This window comes from Desmodus rotundus, chromosome 11 (genome assembly GCF_022682495.2).
Source record: "Desmodus rotundus isolate HL8 chromosome 11, HLdesRot8A.1, whole genome shotgun sequence".
NCBI lineage: Eukaryota > Metazoa > Chordata > Mammalia > Chiroptera > Phyllostomidae > Desmodus > Desmodus rotundus.
The window spans coordinates 45801830-45823567 of NC_071397.1; the positions used below are offsets into that span (position 1 = coordinate 45801830).

The window sequence follows — 21738 nt, forward strand, 5'->3', positions numbered from 1 at the left end:
TTACGATTACTATGCTATAGAATGAAAAGAATGTTGTAAAACATGTCTAGTAGAATTCTAGACATATTTTAAAACATATTTTTAAAAGTTAATATTCATAGATATGGAAGGATTCACACAAAATATAGTCAGCATAACCACTCTGGGTAGTATTAATTTGTTTTTTGGTGTTGCTTAATTATTTTTGCTGATGTAGTTTCAAATTACTATGCTGCTTTTATGATGTTTTTCTTTCAAATATTTTAAGCCAACAGAAAAATTAAAAGTGTAAATATAATGAACACCTTTACTTTTTATGTAGATTCACAAATGGTTAACTTTTACTGTATTTGCAACTCTTATTATTTTGAAGGACAAAACTGCATTGTTAATCTCATTTGCTGGAAATAGGTATTTTTATTTTTACATATTACTGTCTCACAAGTTCCTGTATACATTACTTTGCATTTTACTTTTTACCACATAACATAACAGGATTTCATGTAAAATTCAATTTCTATAGCATTTTCATAATTGTGTTTATTTATTTGGAAGTAATTTCAAGCTTGCAGAAAAGTTGCAAGAATAAGAACATACAAAGAACCCTTCACCTGGTTATACTAGTGGTTTTATCACCGTGTACATACTCTATTTTTTAAAGATTTTTATTTATTTTTAGAGAGGGGGAAGGGAGGGAGAAAGAGAGACAGAGAAATATCCACGCTTGAGGGAAATGTGGATTGGTTACCTCTCGCACACCCACAAATGGGGCTCTGGCCCAAAACCCAGGCATGTGCCTTGATGGGGAATCACTGGCAACCTTTTGCTTCACAGGCAGGCACTCAATTCACTGAGCCACACCAGCCAGGGCCATACTTTCTTTTTAAACACACACACACACACACACACACACACACACTTTTTTCCTGACCCATTTGAAATTAAGTTGCATAAATCATAGTCCTTTATTCCCAAATACTTCAGTGTATATTTTATAAGAAAAAGTTGGGCCCTGGCTGGTGTGGCTCAGTGGATTGAGTGCTGGCTTGTGAACCAAAGGGCTACTGGTTTGTTTCCCAGTCAGAGCACATGCCTGGGTTGCAGATTTGGTCCCTGGTGGGGCGCATGTGAGGGGCAACTGATCACTGTTCCTCTCTTACATTGATGTTTCTCCCTGTCTTCCTTCCCCTCTTTCTAAGAATAAATAAATAAAATCTTTAAAAAAGAAAGAAAAAAATTCACTAAGTGAAAGAAAATCAGTTTTAACTAGTTTTTAATTTTCTTGCAGCATCTCCTCTTAAAAATAATGATGAAGGTTCTTTGGACATATATGCTGGGTTGGATAGTGCTGTTTCTGGTATGTGAAGTTCTATAATACAATAGTTTAATTTTGTTTGGTCAGTCTATTGAAAGTGTTTATTTTGTTGCTAATTTTAGAGTAACTCATAGATCTTGAACAATCTGTCCATTTTCTGAAATGATTACACTTAGGTAATTATTTTCTTGCCCCAAGCTTGATCAGTAAGAGAAATTGACACTCAGGGTTGTTATTCACCTAGGTCTCCAATTTAACTGGACCTTGTGCAAAAATATTTCGTGTCATTGAAATGTAACTGGTGGTCTTGTCTGTACATGTATTACTACTCTTACTGTCACAGGTTGCATGATACCAGAACTTTTGAAAAGGATAATTACTATAAATACTTTCAGATGTAATTAGTAAGAGTATGATATGCAGAGTCTCATGACCTATCCAAATTGGAAACCTTTTCCATGATCAAATCTGTCAAAGCTTTGAACAGATACCATCCTCACACCTGACCTGTTAACACAAGCATTTTAGGTAAATTGGTTTTCCAACTCTCATCTGTGAAATCATTATAGATAGGGATGAAATGCAGAAGATGGAGAAATGTATATAGCCTGAATTGTGATAGACACAACATCCAAAATCTTAACATTATTCACCTGTATTGAGATATAATTGACATACAATTGTGTAAATTTAAGGTGTACAGTGTGTTGATTTGATATATTTGTATATTGCAAAATGATACCAGCACCACATTACATAATTACCATTTTATTTTTGTGGTGAGGACATTAAGATCTATTCTCTTAGCAACTTTCAATTATATAATATAGTATCATTAACTCTAATAACTATTCTGTACAGTAGCTCACCAGAACTTATTCATCTTATAGCTGGAAGTCTGTACTTTCATCAACATCTCTTTTTCCCCCACTCCAAACCCCTGGTAACCACCATTCTAGTCTCTGTTTCTGTTCATTTGGCTTTTTGAGATGCCACATGTAAGTGATATCATACAGTATGTGTCTTTTCTGACTTATTTCACTTAGTATAATGCCCTCAAGTTCCACCAGTGTTGTCACAGGTGACAGAATGTCCTTCTTTCTCATGACTGAATAATAATCCAGTGTGGTGTGTGTACACACACACACACACACACACATCTTTATCCATTTATCCATTGTTGGACATTTAGTTGTTTCTATATCTTGGCTATTGTGAATAATGCCGCAGTGAACATATAGAGTGCAGGTATCTCTTTCATTTCTTTTTGATATATACCGAGAACTGGGATTGCTGGATCATATAATAGTTATGTTTTTAATTTTTTCTTTCCCATAGTAATTCTACCAGTTTACATTCCCACTAACAGTGTACAAAGATTCCCTTTTCTCTACATCCTTGCCAACACTTGTCTCTTTTTAATAATAATTGTTCTAACAGGCGTGAGGTGATATATCATTGTGATTTTGATTTGCATTTCTTTGATGATTAATGATGTTGAGCACCTTTTCCTGTACCTTTTGGTGGTATTTGTAGGTCTGGAAAAACATCCAGTTCCTTTGCCCATTTTTTAGTGAGATTTTTTTGTTGCTGTTTTGGGTTTGTGATTTCTTCATATATTTGGGGTATTAAACTTTTTATCAGATATATAATTTGCAAATATTTTCTCCCGTTTGGTAGGTTTCTTCTTCATTTTGTTGATGGTTTCCTTTGCTATGCAGAAGCTTTTTAACTTGATATAGTTAACTTGTTTATTTTTGCTTTTGGTGTCAAATCCAGAAAATCATTGCTAAGACCAATGTCAAGGAACTTACCCTCTATGCCTTTCCCCCTAGGAGATTAGTGGTTTCAGGTCTTACATTCAAGTCTTTAATCCATTTTGAGTTGATTTTTGTGCATGGTGTAAGATAGGAATCCAGTTTTATTCTTTTGCATATGACTGTTCAGTTTTCCTAATACCATTTGTTGGAGAGACTATTTTTTTCCCATTGTATATTCTTGGTTTCTTTGTCATAAATTAATTGATCGTGTGTGGGTTTATTTCTGGGCTTTCCATTTTGTTCCACTGATCTATATATTTATTTTTATGCCAATACATACAGTTTTGATTACTTGAGGTTTGTATTATACAGAATCCAGCAGAAATAAGGCCTGCTTGAGTGTGGTTGGTAGCGTAATAATATGGGTATAATTATGTATAGTTTTAATATGAACATTTCACCTAAAGTGTCATATGGTGTGCTTGAGTGTGATTGTTATCTTACAGAATTACATGCTTATTTTTTTGTAATAAAAAAGGGGTGTTATTTGTACTGGACCGTGTAGTTTGAAATCAGAAATTGTGATATCCCCAGCTTTGATCTTTCTCAGGATTACTTTAGCTATTTGCAGTCTTTTTGGTTCCATACAAATTTTAGGGTTGTTGTATTTCTGTGAAAAATGACACTGGAATTTTATAGTTTTGCATTAAATCTGGAAATACATATTTTAATGTAAGGGTTTTTTTGTTTGTTTTAGACAGTCCTTCCAAATCCTGTGTACCATCCAGAAATTGTTTGGATTTATATGAAGAAATTCTTACTGAAGAAGGAACTGCAAAGGAGGCAACATATAATGATGTATGGGTTGCCAGAATTATTAAGGATGGTTATTTTTCTCTCTTATAGCTCCTTACAGGCATTTTCTTACTATTGGACAAACATTCTGTCTTTGGGAAGTAACTCTTAGACTGAAAGAATATCTAAGTCAGTTTCTGCCTTCAGATCTGCTTCTTAAAACAAGATTTTCTGAATGCTTATCCAAATTTAGTCATAATATTGCTTGATTATATTTAAGTGTCTAAATATGTAAAACCTCAGCAGGAAATCAATGTGATATAACATTTCATCGTTTCATGATTTGTACTGTTATAAAATGTCCTAAGACTTAAATCAGAAATTTCTTTCTACCTGTTTGAATTTAAAGTTTGGACAGTGAATGTGAAACCAAACAAAATACATTATTGGTAGGGACAACTTAATTTTTTTAATTTTTACTGAAGTTATTGGGGTAACATCGGTTAATAAAATTGTGTAGGTTTCATGTGTGCAATTCTATAATACATCTATTGTTTATGTGTTCACTATCCAAAGTCAAGTCCCCTTCCATCACTATTTATCCCCCTTATTACTTCTACCTTCCTCACCCCATTTCCCTCTTGTAACCACCATACTGTTAGGTATGTGTTTAAGGTGAACTTTAAAAACCAGTAATCTTACTAAATATCTGTTAGTAGAAATAGACCTCATCTATGCTTTTTAGTGGGTTGATTTGTGAAATTTTAAATATTTTGAAATGCCATTTAAGCTAAGAAAATAATTTAGAATGATGCTTAATCTTTTTATATCTTACAGTTGCAAGTAAAATATGGAAAATGTCAGCTACAAATGAAAGAACTAATGAAAAAGTTTAAGGAAATACAGACACAGGTACCATGATAGTGAATATTTTATTTTTCCCTATTTTAAAATCAAAATTTAGTAAAACATTTCGTTAGAAACTAAAATACCAAGTGTTGGCAGTTTATAAGGGAACTTTCTTTTTAATATTAAATGAAATAGCAAATCTGATAAAACATGCATAATTTCCCATACAATTGATATAGGAAACTGCTTGTTTTGTTAAATGACATTGACATGAAAGATCTGTTAGCTAGTTAACTAGATAAATAATAGAAAATTCGTAGAGATGAGATTAGGTGGTTTAAAAGGTAATGGTTTGATGAGCAAAGATTTAGAATGGCTATTGGGGTGAAATGGCAATACTGTCAGAATTTTTGCCGGAGGGATTTTGTGATCATGCTACAAAAATCAGGAATGCCATGTGTCGTCTTATGATTTTTATGTTTTGGTAAAGTTTTTCCCTTTCCCCTAAAGAACCAGTCAATCTAGATTCATCCTTTGCCCATCTGAGAATTTGTATGTTGTTGCAAATTAAAGCTAACTTGTTAAATATAGATTTTTAGTATTTTTATTTTCAGTTTTCAAGAGAGTGACCCAGGGAGAATTTTGTTGTTGTTAATTTTAGGGGTTTTTTTGTTTTTAATTTAAATTTTGATCCCTATTTTAAGTAGTCTCATTTTAAATGGCCTTTCTCTGGTGCCATTTATCTTCTCTGAGTCTTAGCTTCCCCATATACTTTTTTGAGAATTATATAAGATAAAATATGTGATGCCTGGCATTAGTCTGATTAGTTTACATTCAATAATCATTAGCTATTATAAGTAGTAGTTTAATAATCCTGTAGATGTATACTTCATTAAATATATGATATTCAGAATTTCAGCTTAAAAAATGAAAACCAGTCCCTTAAGAAGAATATTTCAGCACTTATCAAAACTGCTAGAATGGAAATAAGCCGCAAGGATGAAGAAATAAGTAATCTTCATCAAAGGTATAATTGAGGGGTGTGGATCTGTAAATTATGTGGTTGTTGATATGTGGAATATTTTTAACTTTGGAAAGATATAAAAATCATGTCTTTTATTAAATATGTAAGGTTTTACTGTGAGTGACTAATGATATATAGGATTATTAAATAGAATATTGCCACATACCTCTCTCTGAATATATTCTGTTTTCTTATACACTGGAATCTGTCTGGTATTCTTTGCTTTTTAGAAGATGATGGTGCATATTTTACAGGTTCTTTTAGGCCCCCACCAAATTACTAAAGTATCGAGAATGCATCTGCTTATATCACCTATCAATAGACAACTCTGAAACTATCCCTCAATTCTATATTCTTTTCCCTCTCAAATGGATTTGCTATTTATTTCTCTCTCTCTCTCTCTCTCTTTTTTTTTTTTTTTTTGTTGGTTGGGGGCAATTTTCTGCTACAAAGGATTTCATCTCTCTCCTCTCCTTCATAGTCAAACCTCCAAAACAGTTATCTAAATTTTCTGTCTCCATTTTCTATTTCTACTAACTCTCGAACCCAATACATACTGACTTATGTTCCCATTGGTTCACTGAAACAGCTGTCATGTGGTTAACAGTGACTACCATTAAATATATCAATATATATTTTTTAAATACATCAAATAGTTTTGACTTCTCATTTTAACTTATCCTCATATGTTGTTTGACACAGTTGACCCTCCTGTCTTGAAGTAATCCTCTCCCTTTGGTTTTCATAATTCTCAGTTTTCTTCCTAAGTTGAGGTTTACTCTTCTGTACTTGGCTAAGTTGAAATTCCTCAAAGCTCAAATCTATGTCCTTTCCTTTCTCTATCAGTATTTTCTTGTGAGGTAATTTTACACGCTACATTGGTTCCATTGATATGTATATAACTACTTCACATCGGTATAAAGTTTTCAAAACTATCTCATCCAAAACTGAGTTTATGATCAAAGCTCTTCTATTGAGCTCAATGGATTTCCCATTATTTATTCAGCTGGTGCAAGCTAGAGACCTATGTGAAGAATGACCCTATAATTTATTGCCCAGAGCAGGATACTTTTGAGAATAGAAGGGGGTGCTATTAATAATTACACTGAGATTGCTTCGCAAACTGGGGAACACAGTCACCCTGCCTGTGTAGGAGTTGTCATTGACACCTCTTGATCGTCCCTCAGTCCAAGTTCATTAATCATGTTCTGTTGATTTTTATGTCTTTATAATCTCTCAAATCATTTATTTCTCTCCATTTCTACTGTTGTTGCTGTCCATCACCTCTCATCTGAATTGGCAGTAGTCTTTGTGCTGGTATCTCTGTATCCATTCTTGCTCTAGAATTATGTCTCTCAATATTAAAGTTACTGGACACTTGTAAAGCACAAGACTGTACATCTCACTATCACACAACTATCACATCTTATTCCCTTTCTTGATTAAAACACATTAATGACTTATTGTTCCTAGGATGAAAGATCATAAATCTTACCTTGGCCCGTGAGGCTCTTTACAATATGGTTCCAAAGTACTTCTTATTCCTTGCCTTCAATGTGTACCTTTGCCTTAGGTGTCATTGCTCTGATATATCTCTGGCATTCTTTTGGTTTCTTGGCTGTACAAAAGCTCTGCCTTTGTGTGGACTGTTTGTATTGCCTAAAGTGCTCTTCTCCACCTGCTAAATATGTACTCATCCTTAGGACTTACTGTAAGCACCCTTTTTAAAGGGGATATTTGTCTATTCTCCCTTACTAGGTCAAATCTGTCTTTTGTAGCTTCATGTACACTTAGAGTTTTTAAAATCATAAATGGCATTACTTGATTAGTATCTTTCTCTTCCACTAAGCTGTAAGCCTCATGGGAGTAGGGACCATGTCTCTGTGTCCTCACTCTTTTATCAAACACGTAGCATAGTGCCTGGTACATGGTAGATACTTCATAAATCATTGAAGAATGAATGAAGACAGTTCTATGCATGGACTTTATAAAAACACTTAGTCTTTTGAAAAGGAAGATGATTCTGTGTGTTTACTAATCTAAAACCCACTAAAGCAACTAGCATAAGATTGGTTCTTTAGTGTAGGGGAAATTTTATATGTATTTGAATCTTTTAGGGGATGGGGATGACGTTTGAACAGGTGAAAAGAGAGACTGGGTGAATAAATGATGAGAGTTTTGTCATTAGATTGTTTGACATGATTATAAATATTCTGTCAAAAATTTGAACTTTTAAGTTGTGAGATATAACTAGTATTCTAATGGTAAATGTGTCCGTATCATTTGGTTGAAACTTCATGTTTAACAGAAAAATTAGAAATATAATTTAAGGTGGAAATTTAAGAGTGTAAATTCTGGAAAGTGTTAAATGTGAAGTTTTATTTTTAAATAAAACTTTTGATTATTTAGTATGGAGTTATACTAACTATGTGTTAAGAGCTCTGTGGGCTTGAACTATCTGCAGGAGCTTATAGTTGAATAATTAGGATGCACATTACACAAGCGTGTCCTTTATTGAATATGAGTTCTTGTTGGATAGATTTATTGCAAACATCTCCCATTCTATGACTTGTGTATCACTCTATTGTGTCTGTGAGGAATAGAATTTCTTAATTTTAATGAAATTCAGTTTTTAAAATTTTTTTCTTTTATGGTTAGTGCTTTTTGTGACTACATTTTCCCATTTGTCTCAAAGGTATCTTGTAATATTTGGTTCTTTGAGTCAGGATCTGTATTAGTTTCTTAGAGATGCCATAACAAAGTACCACAAAGTGGGTGACTTAAATACAAATTCATTGTCTAACAGTTTTGGAAGCTAAAAGTCCACAGCAGTATTGATTCCTTCTGAGGCCTATGTGATAGAAGGATCTGTTCCATGCCTTACTCTTTGGCTTGTATATGGTTGCCTTCTTCCTATGTCTCTTTATATTATGTCTTTTTTCTATACATATCTCAGTTTCCAAATTCTTCCTTTTTATTAGGACACTGTTCATAATAGATTAGGACCTCTACCCTGCCGACTTAGTTTTAACTTAATTACCTCTGTAAAGACCCTATCTCCAAGTAAGGTCACCTTTTGAGGTATTGGAGGTTAGGACTTCAGTGAGTGAATTTTGAGGAGATGACAGTTCAACCAAGATCCGTATAAGTTTGACACATTGCCGTGGGTTACTCTTTTGTTCTTTACTACTCTCCCCTTATTCCTGAGTCTTTCAAGTTTTAGTATTCTCTACACATTTAGTACTGATTAGAAATAGATTTATGGAAATTCAGGGAAGTTATGGAAGTTCAGGAAGATGGACTTATAAAAAGCTAAAATGAGATAATTTACATTTTTGTTAAGAAAACTGCTAGTTTTCTGAAACTGATATAAAACATTAAGACTTAGGGGTTTTTTTTAAACAATAAATACCATGCTCTTAGGAAAGAATCACAACTTGATATTCTTTTTCCTTGCACAATATGTGCCACTTTAAGATGTTATTGATGCTTTGTTTTACTGTGTGATTATATGTAAAACCGAAGACTAGGATAGGGAACTACATAGAATTTTATTTTAATCTTCTCTGTTGTCCAATAAAGTTTCACTTTTCCTTCTGTTTCATTTGGTCTAGAATCAGTGAGGGCAAGAAAAAAAATAATGTCACTGTTCTAAAAAAAAGTGAATTTGTGGTTAGTTTGGGAGTTCTTTGCCTGTGGTAAAGGAGGTCTGAAAGACATTGGCAAGTATTGGGATAGAAAGGAGAGGTCCTCCAGATTTTATTTGAAAAAAAATGAGAGTTCCATGTTGAAAACTGGCCCGTTTAGTTGGAACCTGGTAAATTCTTATTACTCACACCTTTATACAATGTAAAACTAGTTTTCCAGTTTATGTGGGCCCCTGAATTTTAAAGTGTACCATGTGTGATTAAAATTTGGATTATTAAAAAGCAGTAACTTTGTTTTTTCCTTATTTTCTATTTCTTTATAGATTGTCTGAGTTTCCACATTTTCGAAATAATCGTAAAACTGCACGGACATCAGATACAGTTAAAACAAAAGATCTTACATCCAAATCTTGCCTTTTGGATGATTGTGCAAGGACTGATCACAGAAATGTGAAATGTGATGCTTCTAAAGATGGACATCATAGCACTTCACTGCCAAATATCGAAAAGGAAGTAAAATTGCATTTGGAAAAAAAGAGCACTTTGCAATTGCCTACCTCTAGTGAAAAACACTGCACCAATGGCATTTGGTCACGTTCCCATTATCGAGTTGGTGAGGGTAGCTCAAATGAGGATAACAGAAGAGGGAAAAAAGATGTTGGATATAGCCAATATAGTAGAGGAACTGATAGAATACGAAAAGACTTAAACGGTAGCAGTGGTGATGGTGAACCAAGGAATATAGAGGCTAGTCAAAGGCTACAGGGACGTCCTGAGAAATATGGTAAAGGTGAACCAAAGGCAGAAAGCAAAAGTTCAAAGTTTAAAAGTAACACAGATTTGGATTATAAAAATGAACGTTTTGGCTGTTTCTGGCAGAAAGAGACCTTTAGAGAGAGATCACATACTCGAGTAGAATCTCAAAGTGACAGAAAACTACAAAGGCAAAATGAAAGATTACAAAATGCAAATAAAAAAGAACTTAAATCACAAGACAAAGAAGACAGAAAAGTTGATCAAAAACCTAAATCAATAGTAAAAGACCATGATTATTGGAGAAGATCTGAACGGGCATCTCTTCCTTATTCCAAGAAAGATATAAAATCTCATAATTCAAGTAAATATCTTCTAGAAGAGAGAAGAGGAAGGGGAGATGGTAAAAGAGACAGGGGTGTGAGTAATCATAGTTTTCAAGAAGGAAGATGTTCATCCTCTCTTTCAACCAGTAGAACTCATAAACACATTGACTCTAAGGAAGTTAATGGTGTGCACCAACGGGAAAACACACCTTTAGAAGCAGAAAGGCATAGAACTGAAGATAAGAGGAAAAGAGAACAAGAAAGCAAGGAGGAAAACAGGTATATGAGAAATGAAAAAAGAACACCTACAGGACATTTGCAGAAGACTAACAAGGAAACTAAGGAAACCACTGCTGATTTAAAGAGACAGAATGGACTGAAAAATGATAAAGGTGAAGTCTCATTAGATGTTTCTGAAGTCCCAGATAACAAAGACCTTGCAATTAAAGCTGAAAGTGGTACAAGTGAAACAAAAAACAAAGACTTAAAATTGAGTTTTATGGAAAAGTTAAACTTAACTCTTTCTCCTGCTAAAAAGCAGCCTATTCCTCAGGATAATCAGCATAAAATAACCAATACTCCCCAACCCAGTGACATGTGTGATTTGGAGTCCTTGGTACAGGATAAAACAGTGACATGTGTTCCCTCTGTGAGTGAACATAGTACTGAGGAAACCAAATTAACGTTATTGGAACCAAAAGATGCTCTTGGAGCAGCAGCATCTGAACCCAGGACTAGAATTCCAGAAATGAAAATGGAAGAAGAAAATAGTTTGTTAGTTAAATCTGTTGAGAATACTATGCATTGTGACTTGCCCATTTGTGGTACAGAGACCTCCTTCTCAGCACCTGTGGAAATGGAACAAACAGAATCTTTGTTTCCATCAACAGAAATGGAGCAAACCATTCATGGTGCAAGGGCAGCAGTTCCAGTGATAATGGACATATTACAGACAAATGTTTCTCAAAACTTTGTCTTGGAATTAGATACCAAAAGAAATGATGTTTTAAATTCTTGTAGTATTTCTGAAGATAAGGAAATGAAGGAGGCTTTTTCAACAAAAGTGGCCAAATCCAATGAAGGCATTTTACAGCCTTCAGCTGGTGTTTTGCCTGCAGTCCTTTTAGAAGTTGATGACCCAAAGTTGGAGCCTTCTGTTGAAGATACACCATTGGTTGAGAATAAGTCTTGTCATTTGGAGTCTTGCTTACCTAAAGAGACTCTAGAATCTTCACTCCAGCACACTGAGTTAACAGAGCACAGAATGGAAATTGGTGAAACAAACTCAGTGTATCAGGATGAGAACTCAGTCCTGAGCATTGACCTTAATCACCTGAGACCTATTCCAGAAGTCATTAGTCCTCTGAATAGTCCAGTGAGACCTGTAGCAAAAGTACTTAGACTGGAAAGCCCTTCTCGAGTTCCATTAAATAATAACCATAAAGGTAATCATTTATATTATTTTTTATAACATTTTTTTGTGAGAATGTAAAATACATTAAGCAAGATGAAGTAGTACTTTTTCTTTGTTGATAACACAATTAACACATTCAGACTCCCGTTGTTAATTAGAAATTGAGCCTTTAGTCTAAATGTAGGTACTATTTTTTTTTAAGATTTTATTTATTTATTTTTAGAGAAAGGAGAAGGGAGGAAGAGAAGGAGAGAAATATCAATGTGTAGTTGACTCTTATGTGGCATCCACTGGGAACCTGGCCCACAACCCAGGCACGTGCTCTGACAGGAAATCGAACTGGAGACCCTTTGGTTTGCAGCCGGTGAGCCATACCTGCCAGGGCCTAGGTAGTTTTTATTTATACAAAAAAAGGGAATGGTAGGACAGATTATTTCAAGTATTCCTTGCTTGTTTTCGGATACATTTTTATTGTTCAGAAGCCATCATCAGATGGTATTATGTGATGCTGCTAACCTGAGTAAAGATACCTGAACAGTTTGTAGATGGTTATCCAAATGACCAAACTCTGCCTTGTAACTGTTGTTAGATACCTTCTGAGCACCTTCTGAGAACAGTAAAAACCAATGACATGAATAAGTGTTAGGCATTCACATTTTGCGTAAGGAAAAAAAGCTATTAAATAATGAAGTGTCTCTATTTAATTTTTTGGTATATTTAGTATGGAAATGTTAAATGGCTAAGTTCAGTGGTCATGTGACTACAATATACTTTTCTCTTCCACAGATGTGTTTCCACCAAATTCAGCTAATTCTACCTCCAAGAGTCAGTCTGACCTCAACAAGGAAAATCAGAAACCAATTTGCAAATCTGTCAAGTTTACAGAAGCAGACTCCCATAAGAATTCTTCTTTAGATGAATTAGAAGAAGGAGAAATTATAAGTGACAGTGAAAACTCTAAGCAACAAAAAAGTTTTGAAGAAAATGCCAAACCTAGAGTTTCTACTGAAACGCAGAACAGAAGAACTAGCCCAGGAAGTAGGGAAAGTACTGGACATTTGGATAAGGACAGTAGGGAAACATCTATAAAAACTCAGCAGACAAAAAGGAAATGGAATAAAAGACAAAGTGAATCCAGTAGGTCTTCAAAAACAGAGAAGAAAGATAAAACAATGAGCACCTCTGTCCTGGAAAAAATAGTTCCAATTATTGCTGTACCCTCTTCTATACGAGAGGTTATGCACATGTTACGAATGATAAGAAAACATGTAAGAAAAAACTATATGAAATTCAAGGTAAAATTTCCATTGAAACAATTTCATAGAATTATTGAGTCAGCAATTTTAAGTTTTACATCACTCATTAAACACCTTGACTTATCTAAAATCTCTAAGTCAATGACAACTTTACAGAAGAATCTTTGTGATGTTATAGAATCCAAACTTAAGCAAGTTAAAAAGAATGGCATAGTGGATCGCTTATTTGAACAGCAACTACCAGATATGAAAAAAAAAGCATGGAAATTTGTAGATGAACAACTTGATTATTTGTTTGCAAAGCTTAAGAAAATCTTAATAAAATACTGTGATTTCACAAACTTTGGTAGTGACAGTGATGAAGGGAAATTTGAAAAAACTAAAAAGAAAACACAATCAAATTGTCAGAAGAGAAATGCAGTCAACTCCTGCAAAGAAATGTTGAAAGAGAAATCCTCAAAATCAGAAGATTCTATTTATAATAGATCTTCACTGGAATGTAAAAAGTTTGAGGAAAAGCATCAAGACCAAAATAACTCCAATATTAACACAGTAAAGCATGATATTAAAAAAAGTTTTAACACTTGCTTTGATAATATTAAGTGCTCTCAATCTGAAGAGCACTCCTTGGAACTAAAATGTCTGAACACCCCAAAGCCAGGAAAAATGGAAGGCAGCACGATAGAGGATACGCAGACTTCTCAGCTTGCAGCTTTGAAGTCAGAACGCTGTTTTGAGATTCTTACTGAACAGCAAGCATCTAGCCTCACTTTTAATTTAGTGAGTGATGCACAGATGGGTGAAATATTTAAAAGTTTGTTGCAAGGTTCTGATCTTTTGGACAACAATGTTAATTGTAATGAAAAAAATGAGTGGGAGTTAAAGACTCCAGAGAAACAGCTGCTAGAAAGTCTTAAGTGTGAATCTATACCAGCTTGTACAACAGAAGAGCTGGTTTCTGATGTAGTTTCTCCATGTCCTAAAATGATTAGTGATGATAATTGGTCATTATTATCATCTGAGAAAGTTCCATCTCTGTCTTCAGGGCTTTCGTTGCCAGTTCATCCTGATGTACTGGATGAAAGTTGTATGTTCGAAGTGTCCACTAACATAGCGTTAAGTAAAGATAATGTATGTAGTTCAGAAAAGAGCAAGCCCTGCATTTCTTCCATACTTCTTGAAGATCTAGCAGTATCTTTAACAGTGCCATCACCTCTGAAGTCAGATGGTCATCTCAGTTTCTTAAAGCCTGAAGTTTTGTCTAGTTCAACTCCTGAAGAAGTTATTAGTGCCCATTTTAGTGAAGATGCCTTACTTGAGGAAGAAGATGCATCTGAACAAGATATTCACTTAGCTTTGGAGTCTGATAATTCAAGCAGCAAATCCAGTTCATCGTGGACAAGTCGGTCTGTTACTCCAGGCTTTCAGTACCACCCTAATCTACCCATGCATGCTGTCATAATGGAAAAGTCAAATGATCATTTCATTGTAAAAATACGGCACACGGCACCATCTACCTCTACTAGTCTTACACAGAATATGGTGGCTGGTGAGTCTTTGGCATCTTTGCCCAGAGTGGGAAAGGAAGCTGATGATGCAGCAGAGAAGGAATGTATTTCAACTCAGGACACAGTTTTTAAATCTGTGGAGGAATTGAAACATTCCAGTGAAAACGTTGACAGCAACAAATTAGCTCATGAAGAGCAGGGCTGTATGATACAAACACAGGTTCCTGATATATATGAATTCCTTAAAGATGCTTCAGGTAAAGTGGGTCATAGTAATCAAGTGGCTGGTGAATGCTTGAAGTTGCATCAAGTATGGGAACCAAAAGTACCTGAAAGCATTGCAGAATTGACTTCAATGGAAGACATTCCACAATCTGTTGAGGGCCATCTTCCAAACACATACGTAGACCTAACAAAAGATCCAGTCACTGAGACTAAAAACTTGGGGGAGTTCATAGAAGTAGCAGTTTTAAATATGAATCAGTTGGGATGTTCTGGAAGCAATTTAAATCAGAATGTGCAAATCTTAGATAATGTGCAGCCTGATACTGTAGATGCTTTTATTGATTTGACACAAGATGTTTCATGTGAGAGTAAAAGTGAAGATAACCATCCTGCTTTAGTAGTTGGACACTTGGGGTGTCAGGTGTTTTGTGTAGATGAAGAGAACTGTAAGGAAGGAAAGGTGCAAGTGGCAAGCAAGCCTTCAGAAAGCATGGTTGAGGAAGCCTATATTGATTTGACCTCGGACTCTCCTAATTCATGTGAAGTAAAAAAGGATTTAAGATCAGAACTGGCATCAACTTCTGATAGTTCAGAGTTGCCCACAACTTTGGATAATGCTCACAAAAAGAGAAAAAACCTTTCTAATCTAAATCATTATTACCAGAAGAAACAGAGAAAGGAAACAGACTTAACCAGTAAGGAAAAGACAAAGAAAATTACCCCAAATTCTAGTGAGAATGGTGAAGCTCACCGAAGAAAAGCCAGTAAGAAAAAGGCCCCTGCAGTGACTAAAGATCCTTCATTGTTAAAGGCAAGCCCAGGCATTAAGGACCCACCAGCAGCATCTGGCATTTCTCCTATAAACCTTTCTGCAAATAATATCATTAAAAAGAAAGGAGAAATTATAGTTTCGTGGACAAGGTAAGGATCTTATGAAACATTTAGATCACCAGGAAATTTTGAGAGGCCAGAAATCTATTCTTTCATGTCATCATAGTTATATCCTATCCTGAAATAAGGAAAGTGAGGACCTCAAAAGTAGCCAAAATTTTAATAGAGGACACGTTCTGGGATAATCTTACAGCAATGCCTCTTAACCAGGGATGTGCATTAGCACCATGGATAGAACTTTTCAGTGTGTTTTAACCTCACTTTTTTAATTAAAAAAGAATATTTGTAAATAACTGGTATAATCAGATTTGAGAAAAGAGGAATGACAGGTGGTGAAATAGGACAAAAAGCCTGAGCCTTTATAATTTGTTTTTCCCTAAATTAAGAGTTTAAAAAAAGTTTTGTAAACAGATTGTACTTTTGACTTTTATTTGAACTTTTTAAGAAATGCAGATTTAAAGACCTTATTTGAGACATAAGCGTAGCTGCATTTGGGAGACTTGGAGACTCTCAGAGGTTCATGAACTTCAAATTTAACTAGAATGCATAAGGAAGGAAGCTGAATTTTGTTGAATTTCAGGTAACTTAACAGCATAGTAGATCTCAGAGATTGTAATAATAGACATGGGGAGTTGGAAGGTTTGGATTCTATTTTACGTTTGTTCTTTTGCTTATTGAGTCTGTCATCATGTTTGGGCCCCAGTTTTTAAAATAAAATTAAAAATCTATACTTTTGTCTTTAGAATATGTTAAGAAAATTTGGGGAAAACATGAGTTTAAAGATAAAAATCATGCATAACCTTATTTCTCAGAGATAACCATTATTATCTGTACATCATGTTTTGATGTACACTTTCTTTTTTCTATGGGTTTAATAAAAATGTCACCTCCTATTAGTAGACATCAAGGCAGTGGAAATTTTGTTAGCTTTCTGCTATAATCTACAAAAGCTAAATAACATTTTCCCTCCTTAGAAATGATGACCGGGAAATTTTAATGGAGTGTCAGAAAAGTGGGCCATCAATGAAAACATTTTCTTATGTAGCTGCCAAGTTGAATAAAAATTCATCTCAGGTAACTTTGCAAGTTCTACGTCTCTGTAGTTTCACAGATGTTGCTAGTCTGTTTTTTAAAAGATTTTATTTATTTTTAGAGGTGAAGGGAGGGAGACAGAGAAAGAGAAAAACATTGATATGTGAGAGAACCATCAATTGGTTGCCTCACGGGCACCCCAGTTGGGGACCGGGCCCGCAACCCAGGCATGTTCCCTGACTGGGAATTGAGCTGGTGATTCTCTACCAATTGAGCCACGCCAGTTGGGACCTGATGTTACTACTCTAAATACTTAGACTTCATTTTTAACATGTTTAAAATATATAGATACTTCTTTAAAAGTATGGCTTTCCATGTAGAACTGTTAAAAACTTAGTGATTGTGGAAGAACAATCCTATTTTTTTCTTTTGTCTTACCAATTTGATCTCAAACAATTTTGTCATATTTATCTGTTTAAGAAATGTTAATATTGAGACTTGACTTGGGGTGATGAACACACAATACAATATACAGATTATGGAATTATATACCTGAAACCTATATAATTTTATTAATCAGTGTCACTCCAATTTAAAAAATTTAATATTGAAAGTTAAACTAGCAATCACCTTTAGTATGAAGATACTTATTCTTCTAGACATTACTTTATTTCTTTGTTACTAACAGTAACTTTCTTTAGATGTTTTGTGAAAATAGCCATTACAGGTTTTTAAAAAATCTTATTGAGATATTTATAATTAACACTAACTTTTAACTTTCCAGGTCTCAGAAAGATTCCAGCAGCTATTGAAGCTCTTTGAAAAGTCAAAATGCAGGTAGTTAATGGTTATACTACAGGAGACTAGTAAAATAAATATTTGATACTGTAACTGCAGTTAATGGCCTGTTAGTCATTGAAGATGTGAGTAGTGTGGGTGAGAGACATCCGGTTGATTTCCTGCTTCAGTCGCAGCTTGGAGGATGGTTGCTTGTAGTAGTCTTCTAAGGTCACCAAAGCCACAGGATGTGCTCAGTGGCAGTTTACATCATCATGGCATTCCTCCTTAACCTTCTGGCTGCTGATGAGTCTAAGGTGGGGGGAAGTCCCATTGGATGATTAATAAAATTTTTATAAATGAAAAATAAAATCTTCTTGAATAACAGTTTGTTTCACAGGCAGTGAATTCTGTGCACTCATAATTTAATATTTTTGCATACATTTCAAAATAACTTTATAATTTAAATTAGGAGTGCTAAAATAGTTTGAGATACAAAATAGACGTCCATAAACATTAAATCCATTGTCATCTGAACAGATGACATGATTTACCATGTAAAATTGTTAATAATAATAATGTTCACAGACATGTTTCCTCAGTTTTTTAGAGCCATTTTTGTATAGGTTTGTTACGGTAACAATGTTTATCAGCAGGATTTCTTTATAAGAAATCAGTTGCTTACATATTTGGACTTCACATAAGAAAAATTGTAAAGATATTTAAGAACACTATTTTTAAGTCAATTTGTAGTCATAATTTAAACTTGTAGTACATAATTTGTAGTCATAAATTAAGTTCAAATTAAATTAAATTGGAATAGAAACCATACTTGGCCATAGACCTCTCTGTGAAGGGTTTTTAATGTATTTGAGTTATAAATCTATTTCTAGACCGGATATAAATTACTGTCTTTAGAAACTGTTAGTTTCAGTATCCTCTCAAAACAGCTAGTTTGCTAATGAGATCTTCAGAAGATATTTGGTAGTTTATCGTGAAGTTAAAATTCTACTTATTTAATTCAGAATGTGATATTTAATAATGGGGAATTTGAAAAAAAAGCTTAGTCTAGAGAACCTTTAAAAATAGTTTAAGGCAACAATGACATGATTATTTTTCATATTTGCTGTGCTTTAAAATTTTCATGACCTTTAAGAAATTAAACTGAATTTTTTGTTTTACCTGAATGTTATCTTAAAGTGTGACTTCCATTCTCTTATGAAGATATTGTACATTCATGGAAGAATTAACTTGTATCTGGAATTGATGCTTATTAGTTTGAAATTTCCAAATTTCATTACAAATCTTTCATTGAATTTGATACTTAAGATTTTATTTGCTTGCATAATAGCTTAATTAATGTGTTATTTCATTCCTGGTTTGTCTCTTAACTGGTTTTCCCCCCCAAGTACTATAGTCTCATTAAATTGTTTTCAAAATCAAAGTGTAATGATAAAGTTTCAAAACTCATTCCTTAAAAAGCTAGTCTTTAACATCAGGATTAACTAAGTGGAACTCATTTAAAAGAACAACACTTTTGAATGGTCATATAAAAATAGAATCATAACTTTAGCATTTTCTTACATTACAGATAAGCTGCTGAATTCCTTGGAGTCTTAATTGATACTGCACAGGAGCTTGGAATTCCTCATGTTTTAAATGAGGGGAGCAGGGGACAATTTTATCACATTTGATTACTAGATAATCTACATTTGTTATAACTTGCTGAGTCTTTAACCTCAAGTCAGCTTGTTCCAGTCATCAGTCTGATTTGCTTATTGGTTATTGGTCAAGATACTTATTTTTAAACAGGTTAGAATGTATTATTAAGATAAAAGCAACAATGATATAATATTGAGACCTTAGTTTTGATACTTCAAAGAAATGAGTTTTTTCTAGATATTTAAAAATAGTTTTGTAGCATTAAAAATTAACCATTATTTACCTTGTTTTCATATATTTGCTTTTCTAATTGCCTCTCATTTTGGTAAATTGTAAAGTAATTTAAGTAGTGTATCTGTAAATATGTATACTTAAAATGATGTAAAATACTTTGTGTGTATCTGTGTTTGTGTGTATCATACACATAAATGGCTTTGCCTACCCAAGGATTTTTTTATCTGTATAAAACTTTTTATATAAAGTTTGCTTTGAATATAAGTAATATATAAATAAAACCATATAAAGTTCTGTTATAGTTTGATTAGAACTTTTTTTTAGTGTGTTTAGATAAGAGGGAAAAAAAAGGTAAAACCCCCAGGGGACATGGGAAGCTATTGTGCAGTGGTTCTAGCTAGGGGTATGGGTTGCTGAATTTCAGTGAGTAGATTTATTAGAGAAAACCAGTTGCCTCTACCTGCTTTCTCAGCACAGCTTCTAGAACAGTGAACCAGACCTTGCTGCAGATGTCCTCACAGATATCAGGGCAGCACAGGAAGCCCTTTTGGGTGAAGATTTGGGGAAAACAAGTAAGGATTGACTACCTTGTGCATTATTGTTTGTTCTTCCCTCTCCAGAGTCAAAGAACTGGTAGGTTATTGTCTAGGCCCAAGACTCTAGAAGTGCTTTAGGAAATTGCCATTTCTCCTATGGTGTCTGAATGGGGAGCCTTCATCAGAAGGACATCTGGTAGATAACAAAGTGAAATAATTAGCTGGTTTTTGTAGTGCCTCGGCTGTCTACCCTATTGCTTATTTTCTTTCCTCTCTTTGAACCTCCAACATAGCCTAGTGGGCTGGTCCTCAGTTCTTGCCCAGTGTATAACGTCACTCAGAAGAGCCCATACCACCAGGTTGAGTTCACAAGCCAAAGTAAAGTGACAACTAAGATGCCAGTGATTCAAAGGAAAACAAGATCATCAGGAATTGAAAATAAAGCGAATAAACACAGCCCTGGCTGGAGTAGCTAGATTGATCGGGTGTCTTTCTGTTCATGGTTGGGGCATGTGACTGGGTTGCAGGTTTGGTCCCCAGTCGGGGCATGTGCAGGATGCAACTGATTGATGTTTCTTTCCCTCTCCCTTCTCCCTCCCTTTTCCTCTCTAAAATCAGTAAAAGAAAAAAAATTTTAAAAAGCCAGTAAACATTTAAAAAGAAAAAAATGAAGATTTTGGTAATATGACACAAGAATAAATAATAAATCAACTATAAATATAAAAAAACTAACAGTAAAATGGAGTAAAAATGGAATGGGTACAGCTGAGGAATGAATTAGTGAGTTGGAAATTCAGATGGAGAAGCTAGAAAGAAGAAAAAAAGAGCAAAGAAATATGAATGTAGATTTAAGTGAGATGAAGGACAAAAGATGTGCCAACATTCAGGTAACAAAAGAGGTCCAGAACAGGAAAAAATTAAAGATTGAAGGGCCATAGAATGCCCAAAGAGACAGTGAAGAAAGTACTTCCACCTAGACATATAGTGAAATTGAGTATCAAAGATAATGAGCCCAGATAAGCATGGCTCAGTGGGCTGGGTGTCATACCACAAACTGAAAGGTCTCTGGTTTGATTCCTGGTCAGGGCATATGCTTGGGTTGTGGGCCAGGTCTCCAGGTGGGCATGAGAACAGAGGCAACCAGTCACTGTTCCTCTTACACATCATGTTTCCCTCTCTCCCTCTTTCTCCCCTCCCTAAAAATAAATAAATCTAAAAAAAGTATCAAAAGATGAGAAAAATCTAAAAGCTTTTAAACAGTAAATTACATTGATGTCAGTCTTTTCAAGAAGAATACTAGCTGTAAGTATTTTTTGAAATACTGGACCTAATATTTTACATCGGTTGAAATTGTTCAAATATAAGGGCTTAAAAATACTAAAATTTACCATTTGGAGATCCATGTTGTAAACATTTTTTGAGAAACTACTTAACAAAAAAGTCCAGGAGATAAAAGAGCTAAGAGTTAAAGAGTGGTCAGATATTTTGGTAAAGTGTGTATAGGAGAAACATAAAAGGAAGCATGTTAATTATAAACGAGAATTTTTAAACAATATCAACATGATGAAGGTCAAGGGACCACAGGAATGTTAAAGTTCTTGCCTTGTTAGGATGAAGGTACAGATATAGAAATGTTGAACTTTTTAAAAAATATATATTTATTGATTATGCTATTACAGTTGTCCCATTCCCCCCCCTTCACTCCATCTTGCCCAACCCCTCCCTCCCACACTCCCGCCCTATAGTTCATGTCCA

General features: G+C 34.3%; 1 protein-coding gene across 7 annotated transcripts in view; it reads left to right on the plus strand.

Moving 5' to 3' along the window:
- Positions 1-19741, plus strand: part of CASP8AP2 (caspase 8 associated protein 2) — a 28256-nt gene extending 8515 nt beyond the window's left edge. For 4 of the 7 annotated variants that reach the window (XM_024551722.4, XM_045188588.3, XM_024551720.4 and 1 more), the window contains exons 3-11: positions 1268-1336; positions 3812-3912; positions 4687-4761; positions 5610-5725; positions 9693-11893; positions 12649-15772; positions 16717-16816; positions 17559-17611; positions 19143-19741. In XM_024551722.4, coding sequence (XP_024407490.2) covers positions 1268-1336; positions 3812-3912; positions 4687-4761; positions 5610-5725; positions 9693-11893; positions 12649-15772; positions 16717-16816; positions 17559-17611; positions 19143-19146 — 5843 coding nt within the window. In that variant the 3' untranslated portion in view covers positions 19147-19741. Of the gene's footprint in view, positions 1-1267; positions 1337-3811; positions 3913-4686; positions 4762-5609; positions 5726-9692; positions 11894-12648; positions 15773-16716; positions 16817-17558; positions 17616-19142 lie in introns of those variants that run through there. The other 3 variants (XM_071219614.1, XM_071219613.1, XM_045188589.2) reach the window with 2 other exon arrangements.
- The last annotated feature ends 1997 nt before the right edge of the window (positions 19742-21738 follow it).